Below are 20,583 nucleotides of genomic sequence, written 5' to 3' on the forward strand. Positions count from 1 at the left end.
TTTAACCACATCTATTCCTGGCGATATATGCCAGGCGTGAGTATGAGGGAGAGTAATTCATAGAGAGGACTTTTAGAGATAAAGAAGACATCTTAAGCAGTCTTGATGGCTTGTTAGTGTGGAAATTTTCTTCTGTGTATTGTGTTGTCTAAAGTAAAAACTTCTTACCCTGCCGTGGCTTTACCATTCCTATGATCCCAGACAGCAGCTTTTTCCACCCAGCCTCTGCTCATGAGATACTCTGTGCCATTCCAGCAGATGGAATGGATGTGGGCAGATTGTAGTGCAGAGAGAGCAGCCTGCCCTGCCATCCACTGTGGCAAAGCACCAGGCTGAATCTGTTGCTTTCTCTTTGCTTGCTATAATCAGAGTTTGTTAGGGCACAGTGTGTGTAGGGGTCTGTCCACATTCTGTCTTCTGGTATTCCTCTTGGGTGCCCTGGACTGAAGAACATATTGCAAGGGAAAGACAGAGAATTAAAATCATCCTGTGATATATGAAAGAGGGAGATGGGAGAGCCTAGATAAAATCTGGGTTCTTTTAAAGTGAAGACTGAGAAGATTAGTAATTGAATTAAAGCCACTCTTTTTTGGAGTAGATATACTCTTACCCTGGCTAAGCAATTTCCTGGTTCGGGTTTTTATCACTTCCCAACACCTGCTCCTTTCAGAGGGTGACACTCCAGAGATGTCTCTGAGCTGGTGCCAGCAGCCAGCACTTCTCATTCCCCTCTCACCCGCCTCCCTCCACCCCCTGCCCCGCTCCTGACACACACCCCAAGATCCAATGACAGCACATGGCCACAACTTCATGACACTGCCTCTGCCTCTCCAGAAGGACAGGTCTTTCAGAGAGCAGCAGCCACAGCAGCTGTCAGCCTTCACAGAAAACGTCTTCATCATGGCTTATAAAGCAGCACATTTGGCCTTTAAGTCGCGCTGGGACAAGACAGATGAAGAACTCTGTAGGCATAGCATGTCCTTCATTTTGCATAAGGCAATCCGAAATGATTTCTTTCAGAGTTACCTTTATCTGCTGGAAAAGCTTCCCCTGGGTGAGTAGCTGGTGGGCAGGAGTGTCTGTGTGCTCGTGTGACCATGCTTTGGACAGAGGGATCAGATGGCAGAGTGCAGACACATTCATGACAGCAAGTAGGGGTTTTGAGAGACCCAGCTAGAGAGACTGCAGGTTGCTAAACCATTCAGTGCTCTCCCACTCAGCTCCCTCCAATTCAGTGCCCTGATTTCCCTGAATGCTCCAGAGATTGTTGGAGAGGGACAAGGAAGAGACCACAAGGGTGAAAGAGCATTGACCTGTTTGTAAGTTGGAAGGACAAGTGCAGAACTAGCAGAGCAGATGGGCCTTACTTTCTGTTGCCTGCTACTTGTTTTGTTGTCACTCAGTGTGTCCTTAGCCTTGTCATTGGTATCATTTTGGACAAGTGCTTGAAAGGTGATGATTTTTAATTTTTTTTCCAAGTCTTTGTAATTCCAATCTCTGCAGCAGGCTGCCTAACCTACTGCTTGTTATCTTGAAGGAAGATGCTTCCAAAATCTTTATTTATAGCCAAATTTCAGTGAAAGCCTCTGGGTCAGATTGCCAAGACATTTTTTGCTTGTTTGTTTTTTTTTTTCCTTTCCTTTTTTTTTTTTTTTTTTTTAAATTTTATTTTAGATGCAGAAGATGTATGTTCATTTCTCATGAAAATTTGACCCTGAATAAGAAACAAAATTTCCCTGGGACAGTGTACTTAAAAAGTAGATTTGACTTCAGTGTGCATTATGATAGCATGTCACTTTTTTAAGCAGAATTCTTCAGCCTCCACTCTATGTTAGAAGTGTAGGAATTTAAGATGAAAAGGATGTCTCTGTGCAGCCTGTTAAACTACTCAGTGAATTCTTGAGAGCTCCTTTGTAATGGAATGATCCTTTTAGGTGACTGGATTATCTTACCCTGATTGTGTGAAACTGTGCAGACCCCAGTGAGAACTGTGCTTCAGATGGCAAAATTCAGGAGTCTGGTAAAGAAAAAAAACATTTCCATGTTATCTTAGAAATCTGATGTGGCTTTTCAAATGCAGAAATATCTGCAGCTATTTAAAATGAAACATGGAAGAAAAATACCCCTGTCCCCCTAGTGGTAGGTAGCAGTGAACAATGGAAGGGAAGGAGAGATGGAAAGGAAGGAAAGTCAATTATAAGTTGCTTGAATCTCAAGAAGTCTATGAAAATGTTATTCTTTCATTTGTTTTGAAAATAAACACAACGTTTTAGAAACTGAGCAGGAGTTCCTGCAGTGTTAACTGTTTGTATAAGTACTGATAGATCATTTTAAGGCTGGAAGGTGCCATTATGAACATGTAGCTTAGAATTTCATGTAGAAGTTCCTACATCATGCTCCTAACATGACTGGCTCACAGTATATATTTATGAAGACAAAAGCACTTTGATGCACAGGCTGCAAATGACTGAGAATCCATCCATCCATCCATCCATCCATCCATCCATCAAGCTGTTTCCAGGCATAATTTCTTCACTATTGTAAAACTGCATTTTATTTCTTGTCTGAATTTTATTTGAATTTCCATTCCCAGCCAACAAGCTTGGTAAAATGTTCCTGTCAGACTAAAGATTCTCTCTGCCAGGCTTTTCGTGGCCTGAGCTATTAAAACTTCACCAAAGAGCTTCTGGATGGGTGGACAATCAGATGTGTAAGAAGTGGTTGGGGGATTGGCTCAGGAAGTAGTGCTGGAATCTGGAGGTCAGATCTGGTGCACCAATCTTCTGGTGCACCAGAAGAGTCTGTCCTGGGACTTATCCTGTTCAACATCTTCATCAATAACCTTGAGTAAGCCAGATGTACCTCATCTGGCCTCATGTTTGTCCCTGCTTCGAGCAGGAGCTTGGAGCAGAGACCTCTTCCAGTCCCTTCTGAGCTGGATTATCCTGTGATAGAGAAAGCAGAATGTTTGGGGTCTGAACATCTCTGCAGAGTGACATTTTCCAGTTCAGAATGGAATGGAGCAGAACTGAACTGAACTTGTCCAGCTGCAAGACTAGATCCAGATTCATCTCTGTTCAGTGGCTGGAGCAACTGGGCTACATCACTAGTACTGTAGTAGTGAGCTACTGATGTAGTGAGCTACATCACTAGGCCTGTGATGTAGCAAGGGCAGTTAATGGTAACCCTAAGCATGAGTAATAACCAAGTCTCACATTCAAACTCGCAGTGCTGCCCAGGGTCAGCCAGGTAGAAAGTTTGTTTCAGGCTGTGCTAAACCCACACTACCCACACTCCCAGGTTCAGAGGTGGAGCACTTGGCCATGTTTACCTGTGAGCTTGAGCTTATCTGGGATCACAGCCTCTTAAGAGAAAACATGTCACTTTTACAGACTAGGGTAACATTTCTAAATAAAAGACATGAGTAACCTTAGGCCCTGATCCAGCAATGTACTTAAATGTGTGTGAATGCCCTTAAGCCCAGTGGGCTTTAATAGAGCTACTCAGATGCTGGAAATTATGCATGTGTTTACATGGGCTGTGGGACCTGGTGCCAAGGGGGTGAGATCTGCAATGGAAAACTCAGCTGATCAGTCCATGGAGACACACACACACACCCATGTGGGAGGCACGTGTCTGGAAGTCAAACTTGCTTTGGGGGTGGCCTGATGTTCATCCTCTAGAAAACATAATTTAAGTGGTTCTCAGACCACAGTAGAAAGGTGAATTCCACCCTGAACCCAGAGAACTAATTTTTCAGCTGATGCACATAGCAGATGTTGCATTTAAAAGGGAATGCTCAGCCAAGCTGGAATTAGTTCAGTATCTCACAGAATGAAGTTGGAGCCTCGAAATAATGCTCACAAATAAAAACTTCAAAAAAATTACTCACAACATTTACTTCTGCCACAGAAATTCAGCTGAGTAAACCCCTGCAACCATGAACTGTAAGACAGGCTGCTGCAGGGTAAGATTGCACCCAATCTTACATGTTAAGTGGTCTTAAGAGATTTAGATCAGATGCACTGGGAAAAATAATTTTGAACCAATCCATAAGAAAATTCTAGATAGCATGTTTTGGACTTTGCAGGGCAGAAGGGCTTAGAGAGATTCTCTCTCTCTAGCCCAGGGGTTGGCCTTCAGCTGTAGGTCACCACTCTGCATCCAGACTGCCACTGCAAATTATTCATGTCTCATGACTGTGGAGTGACCTTTAGGGAGCCAGTTCCTGTTCTCAGCCTGTTTTTGCAGTGGATTTCTTTTAACCATCTCCTCTTGGGGGACTTTTAAGCAGATTCAGCAGAGAGGCCAAGTGTGCCATGAGAACAGTTTCTTCTTATTTTACTAGAAACACATTTCTGACCTGAAACCGTAAAAAAAACCTTAAAAAGTCACCTGACTGAACACTGAAAACATTGGGTTGGAAAGAGAACTGCTCCCTCCAGCCCCAGTTTCTGGGAGACTTGCAGGCTCTGTCATCCTGTCCTGCCTATGCCCTGCTTTGCAGAGTTCATTGAAGTGAGGCTGTGCATTTGGTCAGACCCCACAAATATTTCATTTCTTGATGCACAAGATGGTTCCACATGGGTCATGGGAAGGGAGGTGCCTCTGGCTAGACAGGTCCTGTGGTAAGGGGGAGGCATGCTGGAACAGAGCTGCAACATTTACTGCCACCAAGGACAGGTCTGCCTCCTCAGGCTTCTCTTTTGGGGTACATTACAGCTGGCAAACCTCCTTCTCCCTCTGGTCCAGGTACAGCTGTGAGGCAGATCAGAGGTGAGGTCTACTGGCTGTGTCTGGAAAACTGGGTTGTGCTTTGGGAGAATTGGCAGTGGTGCAAATTTGTGAGAGAGTGGAGGAACACTGAGGGTGCAAGAAGTGGAAATCACCTCTATAGGTCACAGGCTGCATGAGTGGGGGTCAGCAGGAGACACCTTTGGGTACAGTGCCACCCTTTCCCCCAGCCTTGCATGTGTCCTTGCATGCCTTCAGGTGGGAGAATTGCACAAACAGAGGCTTGTTAAGTTTGATGCATATAGAAGAGCCTATGGATGCTAAGCCCAGAGCTGGCTTTGGATGCCAGCAGATAAGGCAGGGCTGAGAGGGCCCAGCTGCCCTGGGAGAAGCTGCAATCAGCTGCTGTGTGCTTGCAAGCCCCTGCAGGCACTCTGCAAGCCTGACACTGGGTGTGAGTGAGCAAGCTGAAGGCACACACCACAGATCAAATATCCTGAACAGCAGAGCATCCCCACGTGTTGCCTCAGGTCAGAATCATGCTTTGAGTAGAAGGACTCTTAATACTGGTTGTTTATGGTGCCTACAGCACCTGTCCTAGTGTGCAGACAGCCTGTAACAACCTTTGCCTTCAGTCTAGCAGAATGGGATAAATCACTGTCCCTTGATAGGTCCATTAAATAAGCCTTAAAAATTATCACTAGAGTGTTATATGGAAAATTTTGTGAAGCAAACACGCAGGGATTGAGGTCTGTCCACCAGACAGGCTGCCATCTGAAAGGAAGAAAACACCAACACAGAGAAAACAAGATAGTGCCACCCCTGGGGGAAGATGGAGATTGTTTCCTGAAAGAATCACTGCCACTGATGGAGCCTTTTTCCCAGGCTCTAGGAGCCACCCTGGCCAAGTTGTGCTGGGGATTGGCTGCTGCCCCCTTCATATTAATTTCTTCAGCTAAATGGTTTCTACTGAGTATGTGAATATAATCAGTGGAGTGTGTAAAACCCCCAGGTTTGACCCTTGCTGAGCTGAGGGCTTCTTGTGGTATAAATTTCTCAGGCATAACATAAATGTGTAATGGATTAAAGCTTTAATAGTATCCATTCAGCAGTTGACTTAAGCAGGTGATGACAGGAGGGGCTGGTAATGCTGCTTTTGTTGGATGAAGGATATGCTGGGCATGCTGCTTATGTGTAACCCAATAGCACTATTCTGTTCTGAGTGGTCCTTGGTGGTAATTATTCCCCATCCTACTTCCTTTGTATCCCTCTCATTTGCCTCCAAAATGTCATTCTCCTGCTGAGGATGGGCAGGCACACACTTATCATTCCCTGCTGAGCTTGCTTGCCCTCAATAAATACATTCTAAGCTTATATTCAGGGCTTCTGGTCTAGCTCTCATCCTCTACTCTCATCTGAGCCCTCAAGCCCACAAGAAAGCTGGGGGAGGGCTTTTGACATGGGGGTGCAGGGAGAAGACAAGGGGAAATGGGTTAAAACTGGAAGAGGGGAGATTGAGGTTGGATATTATGAAGAAATTCTTTAATTTGAGGATGGTGAGCCCCTAGCACAGGATGCCCATGGAAGCTGTGGCTGCCCCATCCCTGGCAGTGTCTCAGCCCAGGTTGGATGGGGCTTGGAGCACCCTGGGCTGTGGGAGGGGTCCCTGCCCATGCAGGGGGTTGGGACTGAATGACCTTTAAGGTCCCTTCCAACCCAACCCATTCTGTGATTCCCTGTGTGGAGTGGAGGGCATCATTCCTGTTCCCCAGCCAGCAGATGCAAGGCCTGGCCTGTTGACACCCTTCTTTCCCATGGAATTCCAGTTCCATGGAATTTTAAAGATGCAATGGCAAAGCACTGGTCCCTCTGTGTGCACAGTGGGGAGCTCTCCCTTTCTATTGTTACTGACCCAGAGGGTGTTGCTGCTGGATCATTTCCAGTGCATGTAGCATGCTGGGGATCTGCAGCAGAGCAGGTCCCACACTGCAAGGTGACAGTTCCAAAGAGTTGTTCCCAGGTGACTTCATGGGCAGGGTTGGAGTTGTGTTTTCACTGGAAGGGCTGTCTGGGAGTAGCTGTGTGTCATACACACAGGACAGTGCCTGCACAGCTGTGTGTGTGAATGAGAGCCAAGAGGAGCAAACTGCTCATGACTGCCTTGATCTAAACATTTGAGCTGCAAAACATAACTCTGAGTATGGATACTGCTACTGGTGGTACCTGGTACTGTGCAGGTAATGATGATTTGTGATGTGTGCAATGGAGGTCAAGAAAGCAGCAGTTATAATGTACAGTTGGGAAATTGGACTGCCTGTGTCAGCATAAAAAAACCCAACTTTTGTTAAAGTTCTCATCCAAAATACTCCAATCAGTTATTGTAGGCTTTGTAATATTGACATTTAGTAAGGCATTTCTGTATCAGTACTGCATTTCTGCATGGTGTTGTGTACCTGCAGTAACCACCCTGGCTTAAAGAAGTCTTTATGAATGACATAGATATTGTATATATGTTACATATTTCTCTACACTGAGTCTAGAAGAACCCAGGATGCAGGGGATAAAGCTCAGCTGTTTAAAGAACAGAGAAACTTAGCTCTTCACCCAAAGCTCACAGAGAAACAGCTTCAAACTTCTGATTGCTGGGTTGTTACCAGTAAAATTGTCAAGCAATGAAAAGAATCATCCATGCCTCTGGCACCCAGGAAATCTCCAGTGTATCACCCACTGATTAACTCACTCCTTCATCTGTGACACAGGAGAACTTAGGACTGTCTCTTCTAAATTGTTTCCCCCCTTGTGCACTCCTCTAGGCCTGTAGCTACCATCTGCTCTTTGGTTCAGCTTTCTTGTAGTGCCACAGACTGTACAGTATCACTAAAAATAAACCAGAGCCAAGTCCCTCATTCATCCCTTTTCTTGCTGCACTCCCTGGGCAGCTGTCAGTGCCTGGGAAGCATATCTGGAAACCTGCAGAACAATTAGGTTTCTGATAGTGGAAATTATGACCCTGCATAGCAATGAAAGCCATGCACAGCTTTTCTGGGAGCAAATCAACCCCCTTGCTCTCTTTGGCATGCATGTTCATGCTTTAAATCTGAAACCACTTGTCACTGACACAAAAACATAACCTGTGATGACACAAATGATGCCTGAGCCCGGGAGGTACTAAATACACACTAAATGCATCCCTTCAGAGCTGTGCAGGATTCAATCCCACTTCAGAAACAGCTTCAAAGGTTGATCGGAGGTTTTAGAGATCACCATTTTGCCTCCGGAGCAAGGATCTCACCCAGAAGTATCTGTCCTTAACAATAAAATGGTGGTTTATCTGCTTGCAGTGAAGCTGTACGCTTTGACAAGTCAAGTTATCAATGGGGAGATGCAGTTCTACGCCAGGGCCAAACATTTCTACCGGGAGGTGCCAGCCACAGAAGAGGGCATGATGGGAGACTACATTGAGCTCTCCAATATAGACGTTGAATCCTCCAGGGAGTTTCTCAGGAATTTTGTTGGGGTGAGTCATTTAATCCCATCTTTTGCAAGAAACAGTGGGGATGTGTCACAAATGACGTGCACTGGGCCCCAGGCACACACGTTGTCAACGATGCCACACGTCGTGTTTGCTGTGCAGTGACTGCCACTGGGCTGGCAGTGTGTCCTGCCAGACCATGCATCCTCATGGATACACGTTTTGCCTGGCCAACTGTGATTATTGCCTTGTTTGCATTCTCTTCTCATGCACCAAAGGTGCAAAGGGGCTTGTTCGAGGAGTTCTTAGAGCTGCCTTTTGATGAGAAGTTAATTCCCAGTGCAAGGCAGGGACCTTTCATGTTAAAACCCTTGGTGGCCTCAGTGGGAGATTTTTCTCTGCTAATTCCTGCTGTTCCTTTGGGAAAGCAACTGAGACTAAATGCCAAGTGTCTCTTTTGCCTATTTATAGATATTTCTGAGAATGGTGCAACAAAACCCAGCCCTCCCCTTCCTCCCCCCTCTCCCCAAGCATTAGAAGTATATAGAATAGGCAAGCCATTAGGAAAAGGTGGGTTGTTTTTTTTTCTTGAACATTCCAGTGTCCCCAGGGTCCTTTGCAGGAAGACTTCTAAATGCCTGTGAACATCTTCAAAGGTCTGCTTTGACCTAAGATGGGACTTTAAAAGCCCTTCCAATAGCAATATCACTTTGGCACTTAGCTCTCTGAAAACCCTGTTGATGCCTAAATGTGTCTTTGGGAATCTGCAAATCTTTACAAGTGTAATGTGATGGTTTTCTGACTGCCCCTCCCTCCTCCCAGGGGAAAACCCACTAAATTAGCTCAACAGCAGTATTAGATGCTTAAGAATCCACAAAGCAATAGGAAATCAAATTTTGTAAGTTGTGCTGCTTACAGAATGACTACTTCTGGGTAGTGCTACCATAGATCTTTCATTTTCTCCTCAAACATACAAATTTGGGATAGCTAGCTGACCTTTTTTTAGTCTTAATCATCTACTGTGGAAAGGAAGCTCAATAGTTTAATTAGATGTTGTGTATAAAAAAGGGCAAAGTGGATTGGGATGGGAAATGACTGAGGCTTCATGACAGAAATCGTAGAGCAGTGAAGAGCAACTGAGGGCAAAGTTTTCTGTACCTGATAAGAGGGAGGATTTTGGGGCAGTGAGCCAGGAAAACACAGGTGAACAGCCTCATTTTTTACAGGAAGAGTCTTTTGTATTAATGCAAAAAGTAATGCAAAAAGGCTTCACAGCATTTCAAAGCCTCACCTTATCAGGATTTCTATGAAATAAATACAAAGGGAGTTCAGCGAGGGACCTGAACATGATGGTAAAATGCCATCCAGAAGAGGGGAAATGCAACTGATAAACCTAGAAGCCAGCTCAAGTCATATTCCTTAAATTTGATTTAAGTCCTGTGTGAAGGACATCTGTGGAATTCAGGGGGTGCATAAGTGTGTACCTGGGGAAAGATTTCACACCTCCTCCACACAGCACAGACTCAGTTTCCTGACCAGTCAGTTTAAATCACATTCTTATGCTTTCCCATCTCCAAACCCTGAAAAGGAAAGCAGTACAGACTGCAGCAGAGCTTCATATGCCAAGGAGAAATCATGCACAGTGCATCAGGTGTGATGACAGATATAAAATACTCCAGAGCAGAGTTCCTACTCCTGTTATTAGCTAGGGATAGGAAGGATACTCTGAATGGCTAAGATCAAACAAAGGGGGAAAAAAAAACCCAGAAAGGAATCTGCACATTTTGCTAAATCTGATTTAGTTTGTCAAAGCCTGTCCTCTCTTGAGATACACTCAATTGGTTATGTTACTTAGAGTTTATTTTCCTTTCTTATTACTGCAGTTTCAATCTTACTCAACCAGATACAGATATTTACTGGGTTTCTGTAGTAGTGACTTTACTGCAGAGCTACTTGGAGTTATGTCTTCCCAAGTTTATGGCTCTACAAATAATATATTTTTTTCCCAATAAGGTGATCAAGATACAAAAAAAATTGCTTCATCCTATTAGGGATGATACTTTCTTTTTTAAAGAGTAGTTTAACAAACATCAGAGAATAGAAAAACCAGCTTCAGATTAACTTAATGTATTTAGCTTGATTTTCTTTATGTTTTACCCTCTGAAAAACTTTTATTTTCAAGTCAGTTCCAAAATGAAAAATGCTGTTTAGAAGTGGAAAGTTGACAAGTTGTTTTGGGGTTTTTTTTTTCCTTGAAAGTCATGAAAGAGAAGTATCTTGACACTTTCAACATTCTTTCCCAAGTTTTTTGGCTATAACTATTCTCTAGATTTGAAATATCAATTTCACAGAGAGTTTTATTCTTTCAGAACTTTCTTTTCTGGCAAAATGAGTGCTCTTTAAAAAAACCAGTTGCCCAGTTCCACTCAAATTACCTCTCTTGAGTTAGTTTGGCTGGTGTGGAAATGCCACACAGTGACATTTCCCTTCCATGACTGATGTTGCATACCTTCATGTATGGCATTTCTTAGCACGATTCTTAGCACCACTGTAAACTGAGCTACAGATTTCTTTACCATTGGAGAATTTATCTTGCTTGGGCACATGGAAGGAATTACAGAGAGGACTCAGGACTTCACTTATATTTTAACATGTCTCCTTCCCAGGCGAGTCAAACTGAGTTAAAAGTGCCACTGTGCTCAAGTGAAGAGGTTTTATGTATGTGTGGGCAGAACTCAAACCAAGAGCAACACTGTGTGAGCCAAGAGTGCTGAACAGACAAGCTCCAGGCTGTCCTAGGTACAGTCAGACTGGAGGGGTTATCAGCAGAGCTGTAGCACTGCATGTTTATGGCAGTGTGTTAGAGCCAGTTAAAGCCTTGATCTCTACACAGACACTGTGTTTCCAAGTGTCTAATCCGGAGGTAACGTGTAAAAAAAAGGAAATAAAGAACACAAAGAAGCCATTAATGCAGGAACAGTTGTGAGCTAGAGGTGTTTGAAATAATACAGACAGAGACTATATTAAATTTATAGCTCCCTTTCTCCTTTCCTTGCCCTCAGTTCACCTGCCTGATTGGCTGCTTGCTGAATGAAAAGCTTCTGGAAAGTGATTTTTCTCTTGTTTAATCAGGGGAATGGAGGAGATGTGGTTAAAAATGCAAATTTTTAGTTTTATTTTTATTTAGAAAGAAAATCCTTGTGGTTTTTTATCTATTTATTAAACTGATTTCTTTTTTCTCCTACATATCTACACTCTTTCTGCTTTCCAAGACCTGGGGTAATAGTACAGGAACAGCTTTCTTATCCCTAAGGAAATCTGTGAGTGCAGTATTTAGCTTTACAGAAGGATTTTTGGGTGTGTGTGTGTCCTAATTGATAGTGATTCTGAGTAATGGGAAGCAGGTAATCAGAGGAGCAATGAATCTTACATTTTGATCTGTTCTCTGATTTAAAATTTTCACTAATACTATTTTTTTTTTAAAATAAGGACTCTGAATTTCAACTCAATTAGGCTTTTGGGAAAACGATTGCCTTCCAAAGAAAATGTTCATACTCTGTCAAAATTCTGAGCACTCCCAAACTGAAAATATATTAGCTGAACATGGAATTATGTCAACATTTTCATTAGAAACGGAGCCATGGTGCTTTGCCTTGCTTCTCAACTGACTGACTGGTGCTCTTGCTCCCTTTCAGAGCAGTCTGGACTCAAGCTTCATCTCCCCTGATTGTTCCATTTCCTTCTTGATGGCAAACAGAGATGTGTCATCTGAGGCCCTTGCCATGATTCCCTGTTTTCAGTGGAAGTGCTGTGACTGGAGGTTCTCTGAAACACAAGGGTCAAAGGACTAGATGGCTTTTTGTCAAATTCTGTCAGCTCTTTTGGTAAATCCTCCAGTTTTCTCACCAGCTTTCTGGAAGATTTCTACTTAATCCCATCAGTGTATTCCCATATGTAACCCAGCAGCAAGCAGTATGGAAATCCACTTTGTGAGGATCCAAGACACAGTTCCTTCTCCTCTCCTTCCTTCCTCTCCTTCCTGCTCCATGTGAAGAGTAGCCCACATTTTCTGGCTAACCCCAAACAGGCATCCCTTCCAGAGTCCTGTAGGGCTGAAGGCTTGTGGCCTCACTGGGAGGTGACTCTTTCCAGGTACAGAAATTGGGACAGCAGCCCTGGTGAGAGCCTTTGAGGTCCTTCTGCTCTTTCTACGTTTCCTCTATGCCCAGGTGCTCAGCTGGGCATTGAGGGGCTGTGCCAGTCGTGGCATTGAGGGGCTGTCCCACTCAACCAAGGCCAGCAAAGCAGGGAATTGGGTGATTTATGCTCAGTCATTGCAGAGGGGGTCTCCCAATGAGCAGGAAGAGCAAGACTCTACCTGGGCTGCTTTCCTTCAAGAGCAGTGAGGTTGCAGCAAGGACTTTGGCCCAGAGCTGTCATTTCAATACTCACTTCCAGGGAACAGGGAAAAACATTTGCTTTTCCTATTTTTGCTTAACAGATAACTTTGGCCCAGGGAGCTCCAATCCCACGTTGTGCATGTGCAGGCTTAAAATTTCAGCTTTACAAAACAGCAGCAAGCCCTTAAGAGCCTTTTTATAGGTAGAATGGAAGCTTTAGGGCTGAAATACAGCTTTCACTATAAAGCTCCTTGCACAGAGACTCATTGTTTTCTCCTAGACATATCCTTTGTGCCACATTTTTTTCACGTCTGATCTCTGTCCAGAGGTGATATTTACAGAGAGTAAAAAAAGAACAGTTGAGCAAAATTTACTGATCATCTTTCTTGTGCCTGTGCCTAAAAAAGAAATCCTATATATGCTCCACTCTAAACTTTTTTGAGTGGTCTTAAGCTACCTACAAGACCAAGGTCTTTGTTCAAACACAGCTTGTTTGGAAAAACCTCCTCCTGCTCTCCAGGGCGCTGGCTCTCTGCAGAGGTGTTGTCCACGGGCACCTTGGGACTTCTGTGCTGCAGAATTGACTTCTCACCTTCAGGATTTGGGATATGGTTACTTTTTTTGTTGAGGCCTTCCCAGGGCTCAGAAGGTGGCTCCTGTAGCCATGGAGTTGGCTTTGAGGTACCAGGGGTTGGCAGATGAAGTTCCAAGGGCTTCCCAAAGACTGGTGGGAGAAAGTCCTCCCAATTCTGTGCTGCAGAATTGATTTCTCACCTTCAGGATTTGGGATATGGTTACTTTTTTTGTTGAGGCTTTCCCAGGGCTCAGAAGGTGGCTCCTGTAGCCATGGAGTTGGCTTTGAGGTACCATCGGTTGGCAGATGAAGTTCCAAGGGCTTCCCAAATGCTGGTGGGTGTTCTGAGGAAGCTGGGAGCCTGTACAAGTTTATGCCTCTTCTTCTGCCACACAAAAAGTTCTTGTACAGCAGTAAGGCCATAGCTGGTTAGCAGACAGATGCTGTGATCTCTCAGGTGGTATTTTTCAGATTTTAAACTCTTTTCTTGTATCCCACAGGGGGTGGGGAAAGCTGACACCAACCGTGCCCTGGACTGCGGCTCCGGGATAGGGCGTATCAGCAAGCACGTCCTGCTGCCAGTTTTCAAGAGTGTGGAACTGGTTGATATGATGGAGAATTTCCTGGCTGAGGTCCCAAACTACCTGCAGGGCAAAGAGGACAGAGTAGAGATGTATTACTGCAAAGGCCTCCAGGAATTCACTCCAGCTCAACAAAGATATGATGTCATCTGGATTCAGTGGGTTTCAGGTCAGTGCAGCATGATTCATCCAGCCCAGCATCCTAGGTCACTATGTAACCTGTGCTAAAGTTTATAATAAAGGAGTGATGCAGCTGTAAAAAAGAGGTTATCAGATCTTTGGGACTGCTTCCTAATATCTCACAGAGACTTCTGAGAGTTCTTCCCCCACCATATGTGCAGTGGGTACAAGCCAAGTTGTTTTTATTTCTGGTCACATACTGGAGGAATGTATATATTGTTGGCAAGTAGCCTCCATTATAAGATGCAGCTGAGGAGTGGGCCTTATATATGGATTTTCTTGAGCAGGAATCCTCCTCCTTAATTGCCAGTGCTGCAGACAGATACATGGGGTTGGCCTCACCTGTGAGCAGGGATTCCTTGATCTAATGATTGTCCAGACTTTGGGGTATTTCAGAAAACAATCTGAAAAAAGCCATGGTGAAATCATCAACACATATGAACAAGATTATGTCTCATACATGCACTGACACTTTTCAAAGAGGTTTACTCAGCTGTGTCCCTCAGTAGCCTCTCATGTCAGAAATAACTTGTTTCTACTCCTGCAGCCACCCCAGTGAATGCATTAAGAGAAGCAGACTGGTGATCAGATAATATGTCCCATGTTCTTCACAAAAAAAAAAAAAAGAAGGTCCTTTATTTTTTACAGAAAACCTGATCCAGTTCCTAACTGTCCTTCCAGAATGAAGATTTTCTGTGAACCTAAGTGGCCATGGTGCAATTTCAGCTGGTAGAAGTCATTGTTCTATAGCACAAGAGGAGATCTGAACAACTCCTTCTCTCCAAAACCCTGGGGATAATTTCCTGCTAGGCAGAAAAAAAAGAGAGAGGAAAGGAGACAGATTAGCACAGGAGATGGTTTTATTCCAGAATGCTTTTTTGTCCTCTGCACACAGTCTTAAAAAGTAATGAAAGTGGGCTTCTTAGAACAGCTCCTAAGAGCTGTACAAGAATTGCTTCAGAACAGTGCCATTTTCATTTGTATTTTTGCTCTTCTTGAGCAGTCATTGCAGTAACTGTGACTCCTGTATTATCTTGTGAGCAAATCTGATCCGGTATGAGACTGGATGAGCTGCTGCTGAGGGGAGCAGGAGCCTTTGCTTTAGTATAGACACAGATCTGAGTCTCCAGCCTCCATCAGGTGCAATGAAATATTTAGTGATCCCAAGTATTAATCAGACTTCTACCCCTGTCTTCAGTTTGGCTGAAATATACCAGCAAGCTCAGCTCTTTTTGGTGGAAGCCAAGGCAGGGCTGTCTGGCAGAGAGCAGCACTGTGAAGATCTCATTTTATTTGGAACCAAGGCTGAAAGCTGAATGAAGAGAACATTACGTTCCAAATTAGGTGGTCAGAAGCTTCCATGAATACTGCTGTTGCAATCTTGAATTCTCTTATATCTACATAAGTATATGAGCCCAGGCTCATATTTTATCAAAAGATAAAAATTCAAGTTTCTATTTCATATAGAAATTGCCATTTCTCTTCAGTTTGAAAAGAATTCAGCTTTAGCTCCCAGGGCTTTTTTCCTTCTTCCATTTCTGGGGGAGTGGCTAAAAAAACCTGACATGCTATGTCAAGATGTGGTTTTGAAATGCCAACTTCCATTTATAAAAGTTTAAATCTTCCATCAGGAAACCTAAATATTTTGACTAGCAAATACAAACAATTATTTTTTTTTTAAAGTTTTTCACTCAGTTTCTGACCACCTGTCCTTGTTAATTCATTTTAGATCTTTAATGTGAGAGTTCTCATTTTGCTCTTCTCTCAGCCCTGAACTATTGATCTCACCACAACAGAAGTTTTGATTTTTGACAAAGAAGCATAGAACTCAAAATCTCAGTAACATATTGAAAAGAATGTACTGTTTTTAAATTTGTGTGGTGTCTGGAGAAATCACAGCAGTATGGGGTAACATCAAGAGCTTATTTTGCTACTTGGAAAGTCTTGCATTCCTCACTGGATCTTTAATCCAGAACTCCTTTGATGAGTACATAATGTCAGGCAAAGTTAGATTTGCAGCATTAGAAGACAGAAGATTATCTAGCTGAATTATCTGGTTTGACCTGTTTTATATCATAAACTGTTATATTTACTCCTTAAGCCTTGTACTGAGCCAGTAGTTTGTATTCAATTCAAACAAATCTTCAGAAAGTCAGTCCCACTTGACTTGAGGACTTCAGGAGGTGGTAAACACCCCTTCTGGTGGCAGTTTCCACAGGGTAATTACTGACACTGTTAAACAGTTGTCACTTGTACCCAATATGAATTTGTTTTGCTTCAGCTTCCTGCCACTGATTCTTATTATGACTTTAACCACCAGACTGAAGAACCCTTCAGCACCTAGTATTTTCTCCACTATTCCCACTGACTTCTCTCTTTGCCTGTGGCTACTAATGGATCCTAAATACTGATCTGAGTTTGTAACTGCTGATCTGATTGAATTGCCCAAGAGAACATAATGAAATCTGGAGGACTGGGACCTCTCCTGCAATAGATAGGGCATGGAGCCTCAGCTCCAGGTACCATTCTGGTGTGTGCAGGGGACTCTGGATGGTTAATGTATTCCCCATCTTTTCATCTGTAGGCTATCTGACAGATAGAGACCTCCTGAAGTTTCTGATCCGGTGCCAGGATGGTTTGAAGGATAATGGTGTTATTATTCTCAAGGACAATGTGGCCAGGGAAGGCTGTGTCCTGGATTGTCTGGATAGCAGTGTGATCCGAGACCTGAACATCCTGCACAGCCTGATTGCCATGAGTGGCCTCACCATCCTGAGAGAGGAGAGGCAGGAGGGCTTCCCTGAGCAGTGTGTCCCTGTCTGGATGCTGGCCATGCAGAAGGCTCCTGGCCAGTCCTGATTGCATCAAGAGCTGCAGAGACTGTGGGGAAGCCACAGGACTGGGAAGGAGAAAAGAATCCACTGGAATCCTCCTAACCATGCACTGCTACTCCTGCAACTCTGGGACAACAACTCCTCAAGGACTGGAAGAGAATTACACCTAAGCCAGCTTCTCCAGGGCATAGTCTGCTTCTAAATCCTGCCTGCTTCACCATTCTCCCCTTTTTTTTTTTTTTTAAAGTCTTTCTCATAACTCCTTGTCAGATCTCTCTTTCATTAAGGAGTCAATACTGGACAGAACTCAACTAACAGAAAATAATCAGGTCTGAATTTTGTGGCTAATACATTTTGGAGTGTTCTGTGTGAGGTGTTCATGAATAAACCTGGTTTTTACTATGGCACTTGAATCTTCTTGGAATTTCAGAAGAATCTGTCAGATTGCTGAAGCAGGAAATTCAAACAGCTTCTGGAAAACCTAACCCAAATTTTGGCTGTCATCACTATCTGTACTTTAAAGTATTTAAATGAAAAATGTAAGGAAAGCTGTATCTGTTTCTTGGCACCAGCTATGCAGCTTTTCTTTTTTCATTTTTAATTTGTTTCAGTTCTGGCAGGCTGGACAATAGGACAACCTTTTTAATTTTCCAATTTTTTGGAACTACTTTATCCTCCTGATGTTTCTGCCACAGAACAATAGTGGGGCAGAAGGGTTTTCACACTCCAGGGGAACCCTTGGATGCCCAACATAGGCATGTTTACATTGAATTTTTTTTTAAAAAAGATTGCCCTGCAAATTACATTCTGGAAAATACATTTTTTTCAAAATGTTCACAGTGGAAACCACTTGAAAGCATCTCTTTATTACTCATAATGCTGTAAATTTCTTTCTTTCTCACATTCAGAACAAGTCTGGCACCATGTGCAGAGCTAATGGGATTTCATGGGGTGTTAATAGTAAGACTGTAAGAAGAACTAATACAGTATTGTATTAATTAACAACTGTACTGAACTGCAAAGGGTGTTACTGTAACCCCCAAACATCCCTGATTTATATTCCAACAGCAGCTGTATAAGCCTGGATTTGCAAATACTGACACACATGCCATCTCCTTAAGGCTTGCAGGAAGGACACAGTGAGCTTCTTGTCCCCTTCATATAGGTGCAAAAAGTGCTGTGGGAACACAGAAGTTAATTTGGAAAAAAAAAAAAAAAGTCAGAATTTGAAATTCTGATTAGTTCTGAGTGAGAACAAAACAGGAGCATTTTTAAAATTCCTTACTGAAGGAAAACCACACAATCACAGACTTCTTCAAAGCTGATCAATCGTTTTTTATTCAGCCAAAGTCAAATGTTTCTTTTGAATTTTACTTTTTAAATCATTTGCACTTACAATATTAAGTGCAACAAACCCCAAATTAAATGTGCTTGTTCAAAATTGTAGAATTTACTGATAAGCACAGAATGGACTGTTTCTGACTGACAGAATTTTCATCATGCTTTATTCCACTGAAATGCACTTCTGGCAAAACTTACCAGATATCTTAAAAAGTTGCATTGTGAAGAAAAAAAAACAACAAACATGTTCTGATGGAAAGGGATCCCATAAAACCTCCTCCACATGACTGTAGGCAGAGTTTTCTCTGTCCAATATTGTCATCTGTGTTAGATTAACTCGGGTAGAAGCCTGAAGATAACGAGATCAGGGAATCTCTCAGCTGGATTTTAGTTCTCTTTGCCATCCTTTGATAACAAATCTCCAGCTCTGATTTTAATTGCATAACTCCTCTGGCAAGATGGTTGCATATGCTGAGAATTCTGGATTTATGGCAGAGGGCTTCCTGCCGACAAGTCTTATCCAGTAATTGTTCCCTTAATATCCCATTGCTAATTGTAGCATTAAGGAAAACAGCCCTGGTGATTTGGTGAGCATCCTGGTGTGTCCTGTAACCTGGAAACTTCTGGTTCCCATGATGCAGAGGCTTCTGGAATGTTTTGGCTAATTCTTCCATTCTAATCACCTGGCAATGGACATCAATTTAGTGTATAAATAACATTGTTAAAAACCCCTAGGTGAACACTTACATTTTGGAGTTGTCCCCAGAACTAAGTGCTTCAAATTCCCTCTAAGCCACCACAATGCTTCCACTCTGCTGAGCCTGCTAAAAGCTGCTGTGGGCTTTGTGTGCATGTGGGGATGTGCAGACATCTGAAGGAAACCCAGTCATCTGTTTTACAGGGAAGAGGCATCAGTCACACAGTCAGTAGCACTGGTTAGCAGTGGCAGGAGGATATCCAAAAGGCCTTTACGTGGATTACAAAATCATTTCTCCTTCACCATTTTTTTTTCTACCAGTCAGAGACATCTGCCATGGTGCAGAGTGCTTGGGGACTGCTGGGGATCCCAGTGCAACCCTGGCTGTGCCAGGCAAACCTGGATGGTGTTGGTCACTGCAGTGGTGAGAGAACATTGTGGAAAATAGGGAAATGAACAGTAAAACAGCTACCACACAGAATCTATCAGCTGTTCACTTACACACCAGAGTGGGTGCAGTGCAGTAAGGAGAGACAGGGTTCCAAGGTGGATATAGAACCTAAAGTAGTTTAGGATGAAAGGTAGAATATAAATGACTGATATTGTTATCAGTCAAGTCCATTTTTCAAGGTAAAAATGTTCTTCCTGTGTTTCTTACATCTTACCCATTTGAATTTCCTGAACACACATACATAAACATATAATGAAAATTGGTTCCCTTAACTATGTGAGAACAGAGACAAGTAAAATCTTAATTTAGTAGAAAACCCCATATTTCATGGTTCCCACATTCCTGGAAATTAATGTTTCGTGGCTATGTTGCTTCCACAGCAAAATATTAAAGCTTTAGTGATGATATAATGAACCTCAGGAGTAAAGAAACACAAGCCCTCTAGAGACTTAACAACATGAGATTGCTGCAGACTGAATAATATTTTGGTTTCCTCCTTTTCCAAGGTATATTTTAATTCAAGAGCTCCAGTCAGACAGTGTGGGCCACCCTTAAATGTTCAGGAATTTGAGTAAGGGCCATTCTTGGCTTAAATGCTCAGGACTTTCTTCACTTAACAATAGTTTATGACAATGAATCACAAATTTCAAGCAGGTCTTGCTTAGAAATCATCTCTGTATCAGTTGCTCTTTATCAAAGACTGGATAATCAACTCAGCTGCTCTGCCTCAACTTTCAGGGTGTTAAGACTATACCTTTAAAGAAGTCTTTAGTTGATCAGATTGCAGTGGGAGTTTGAACCCATTTGCTTGGTGCTGGTTTAAGACTTGTTCACTCTCTTGATGTTACCAGAAATTATATCCCAGACCAAGACTGCAGCTGAGGCAAGGTCAAGGTCCTGCAAGCTCAAGCTCTTATTCCCCACCAACACACAATTAGTGAAATACCCAATTAGTCCTTCAATCAGATGTTTCTCCCAGGCAACCCCTACTCAAATAAATGCTTGGCCACAGTTCTGCCCTGTCACCACCAAAGCTCTTGGTGATGCTTTGTTTCCCCATGCCAGGTCCAGTGCTTCTGTTCTGTGTGACTGAAGGCCAGATGTTATGGGAATGTGAGGTTCCTTCCAAGAGATCCTCAAGCCCTGACATTAGCCCCTGAGTGCTACTGCAACACACACACAAAATAATGTAAGGAAGTAATTATTACAGCAGATTGAACAGCAATCCCAACTGTGCAGCTCCAGCAACCATCAGAGCTCAAGCTGTTGATGTTCCAAAGGCAAATCAGGCATTACAAATGTCCTTTTGTTCCCAACTG

General features: G+C 43.1%; 1 protein-coding gene across 1 annotated transcript; it reads left to right on the top strand.

Annotated features, from left to right (window-relative positions):
• The first annotated feature begins 815 nt into the window (after positions 1–815).
• On the top strand, positions 816–17,184 carry METTL11B (methyltransferase like 11B). Its single transcript, XM_008495776.2, has 4 exons — positions 816–1,054; positions 8,076–8,251; positions 13,681–13,930; positions 16,526–17,184. The coding sequence occupies exons 1-4, from the start codon at positions 901–903 to the stop codon at positions 16,798–16,800; spliced, it is 855 nt and encodes a 284-aa protein (XP_008493998.2). The 5' UTR covers positions 816–900; the 3' UTR covers positions 16,801–17,184.
• Positions 17,185–20,583: the final 3,399 nt, after the last annotated feature.

Source organism: Calypte anna, chromosome 8 (genome assembly GCF_003957555.1).
Source record: "Calypte anna isolate BGI_N300 chromosome 8, bCalAnn1_v1.p, whole genome shotgun sequence".
Classification (NCBI taxonomy): Eukaryota; Metazoa; Chordata; class Aves; order Apodiformes; family Trochilidae; genus Calypte; species Calypte anna.

What these genes read in the sequence shown, in the direction of transcription:
- METTL11B (XM_008495776.2), top strand. Translation starts at nt 901, where the DNA reads ATGGCTTATAAAGCAGCACATTTGGCCTTTAAGTCGCGCTGGGACAAG. An exon ending in GCTGGAAAAGCTTCCCCTGG is followed by an intron (nt 1,055 to 8,075) that starts GTGAGTAGCTGG and finishes ATCTGCTTGCAG; the next exon opens with TGAAGCTGTACGCTTTGACA. An exon ending in TTCTCAGGAATTTTGTTGGG is followed by an intron (nt 8,252 to 13,680) that starts GTGAGTCATTTA and finishes TGTATCCCACAG; the next exon opens with GGGGTGGGGAAAGCTGACAC.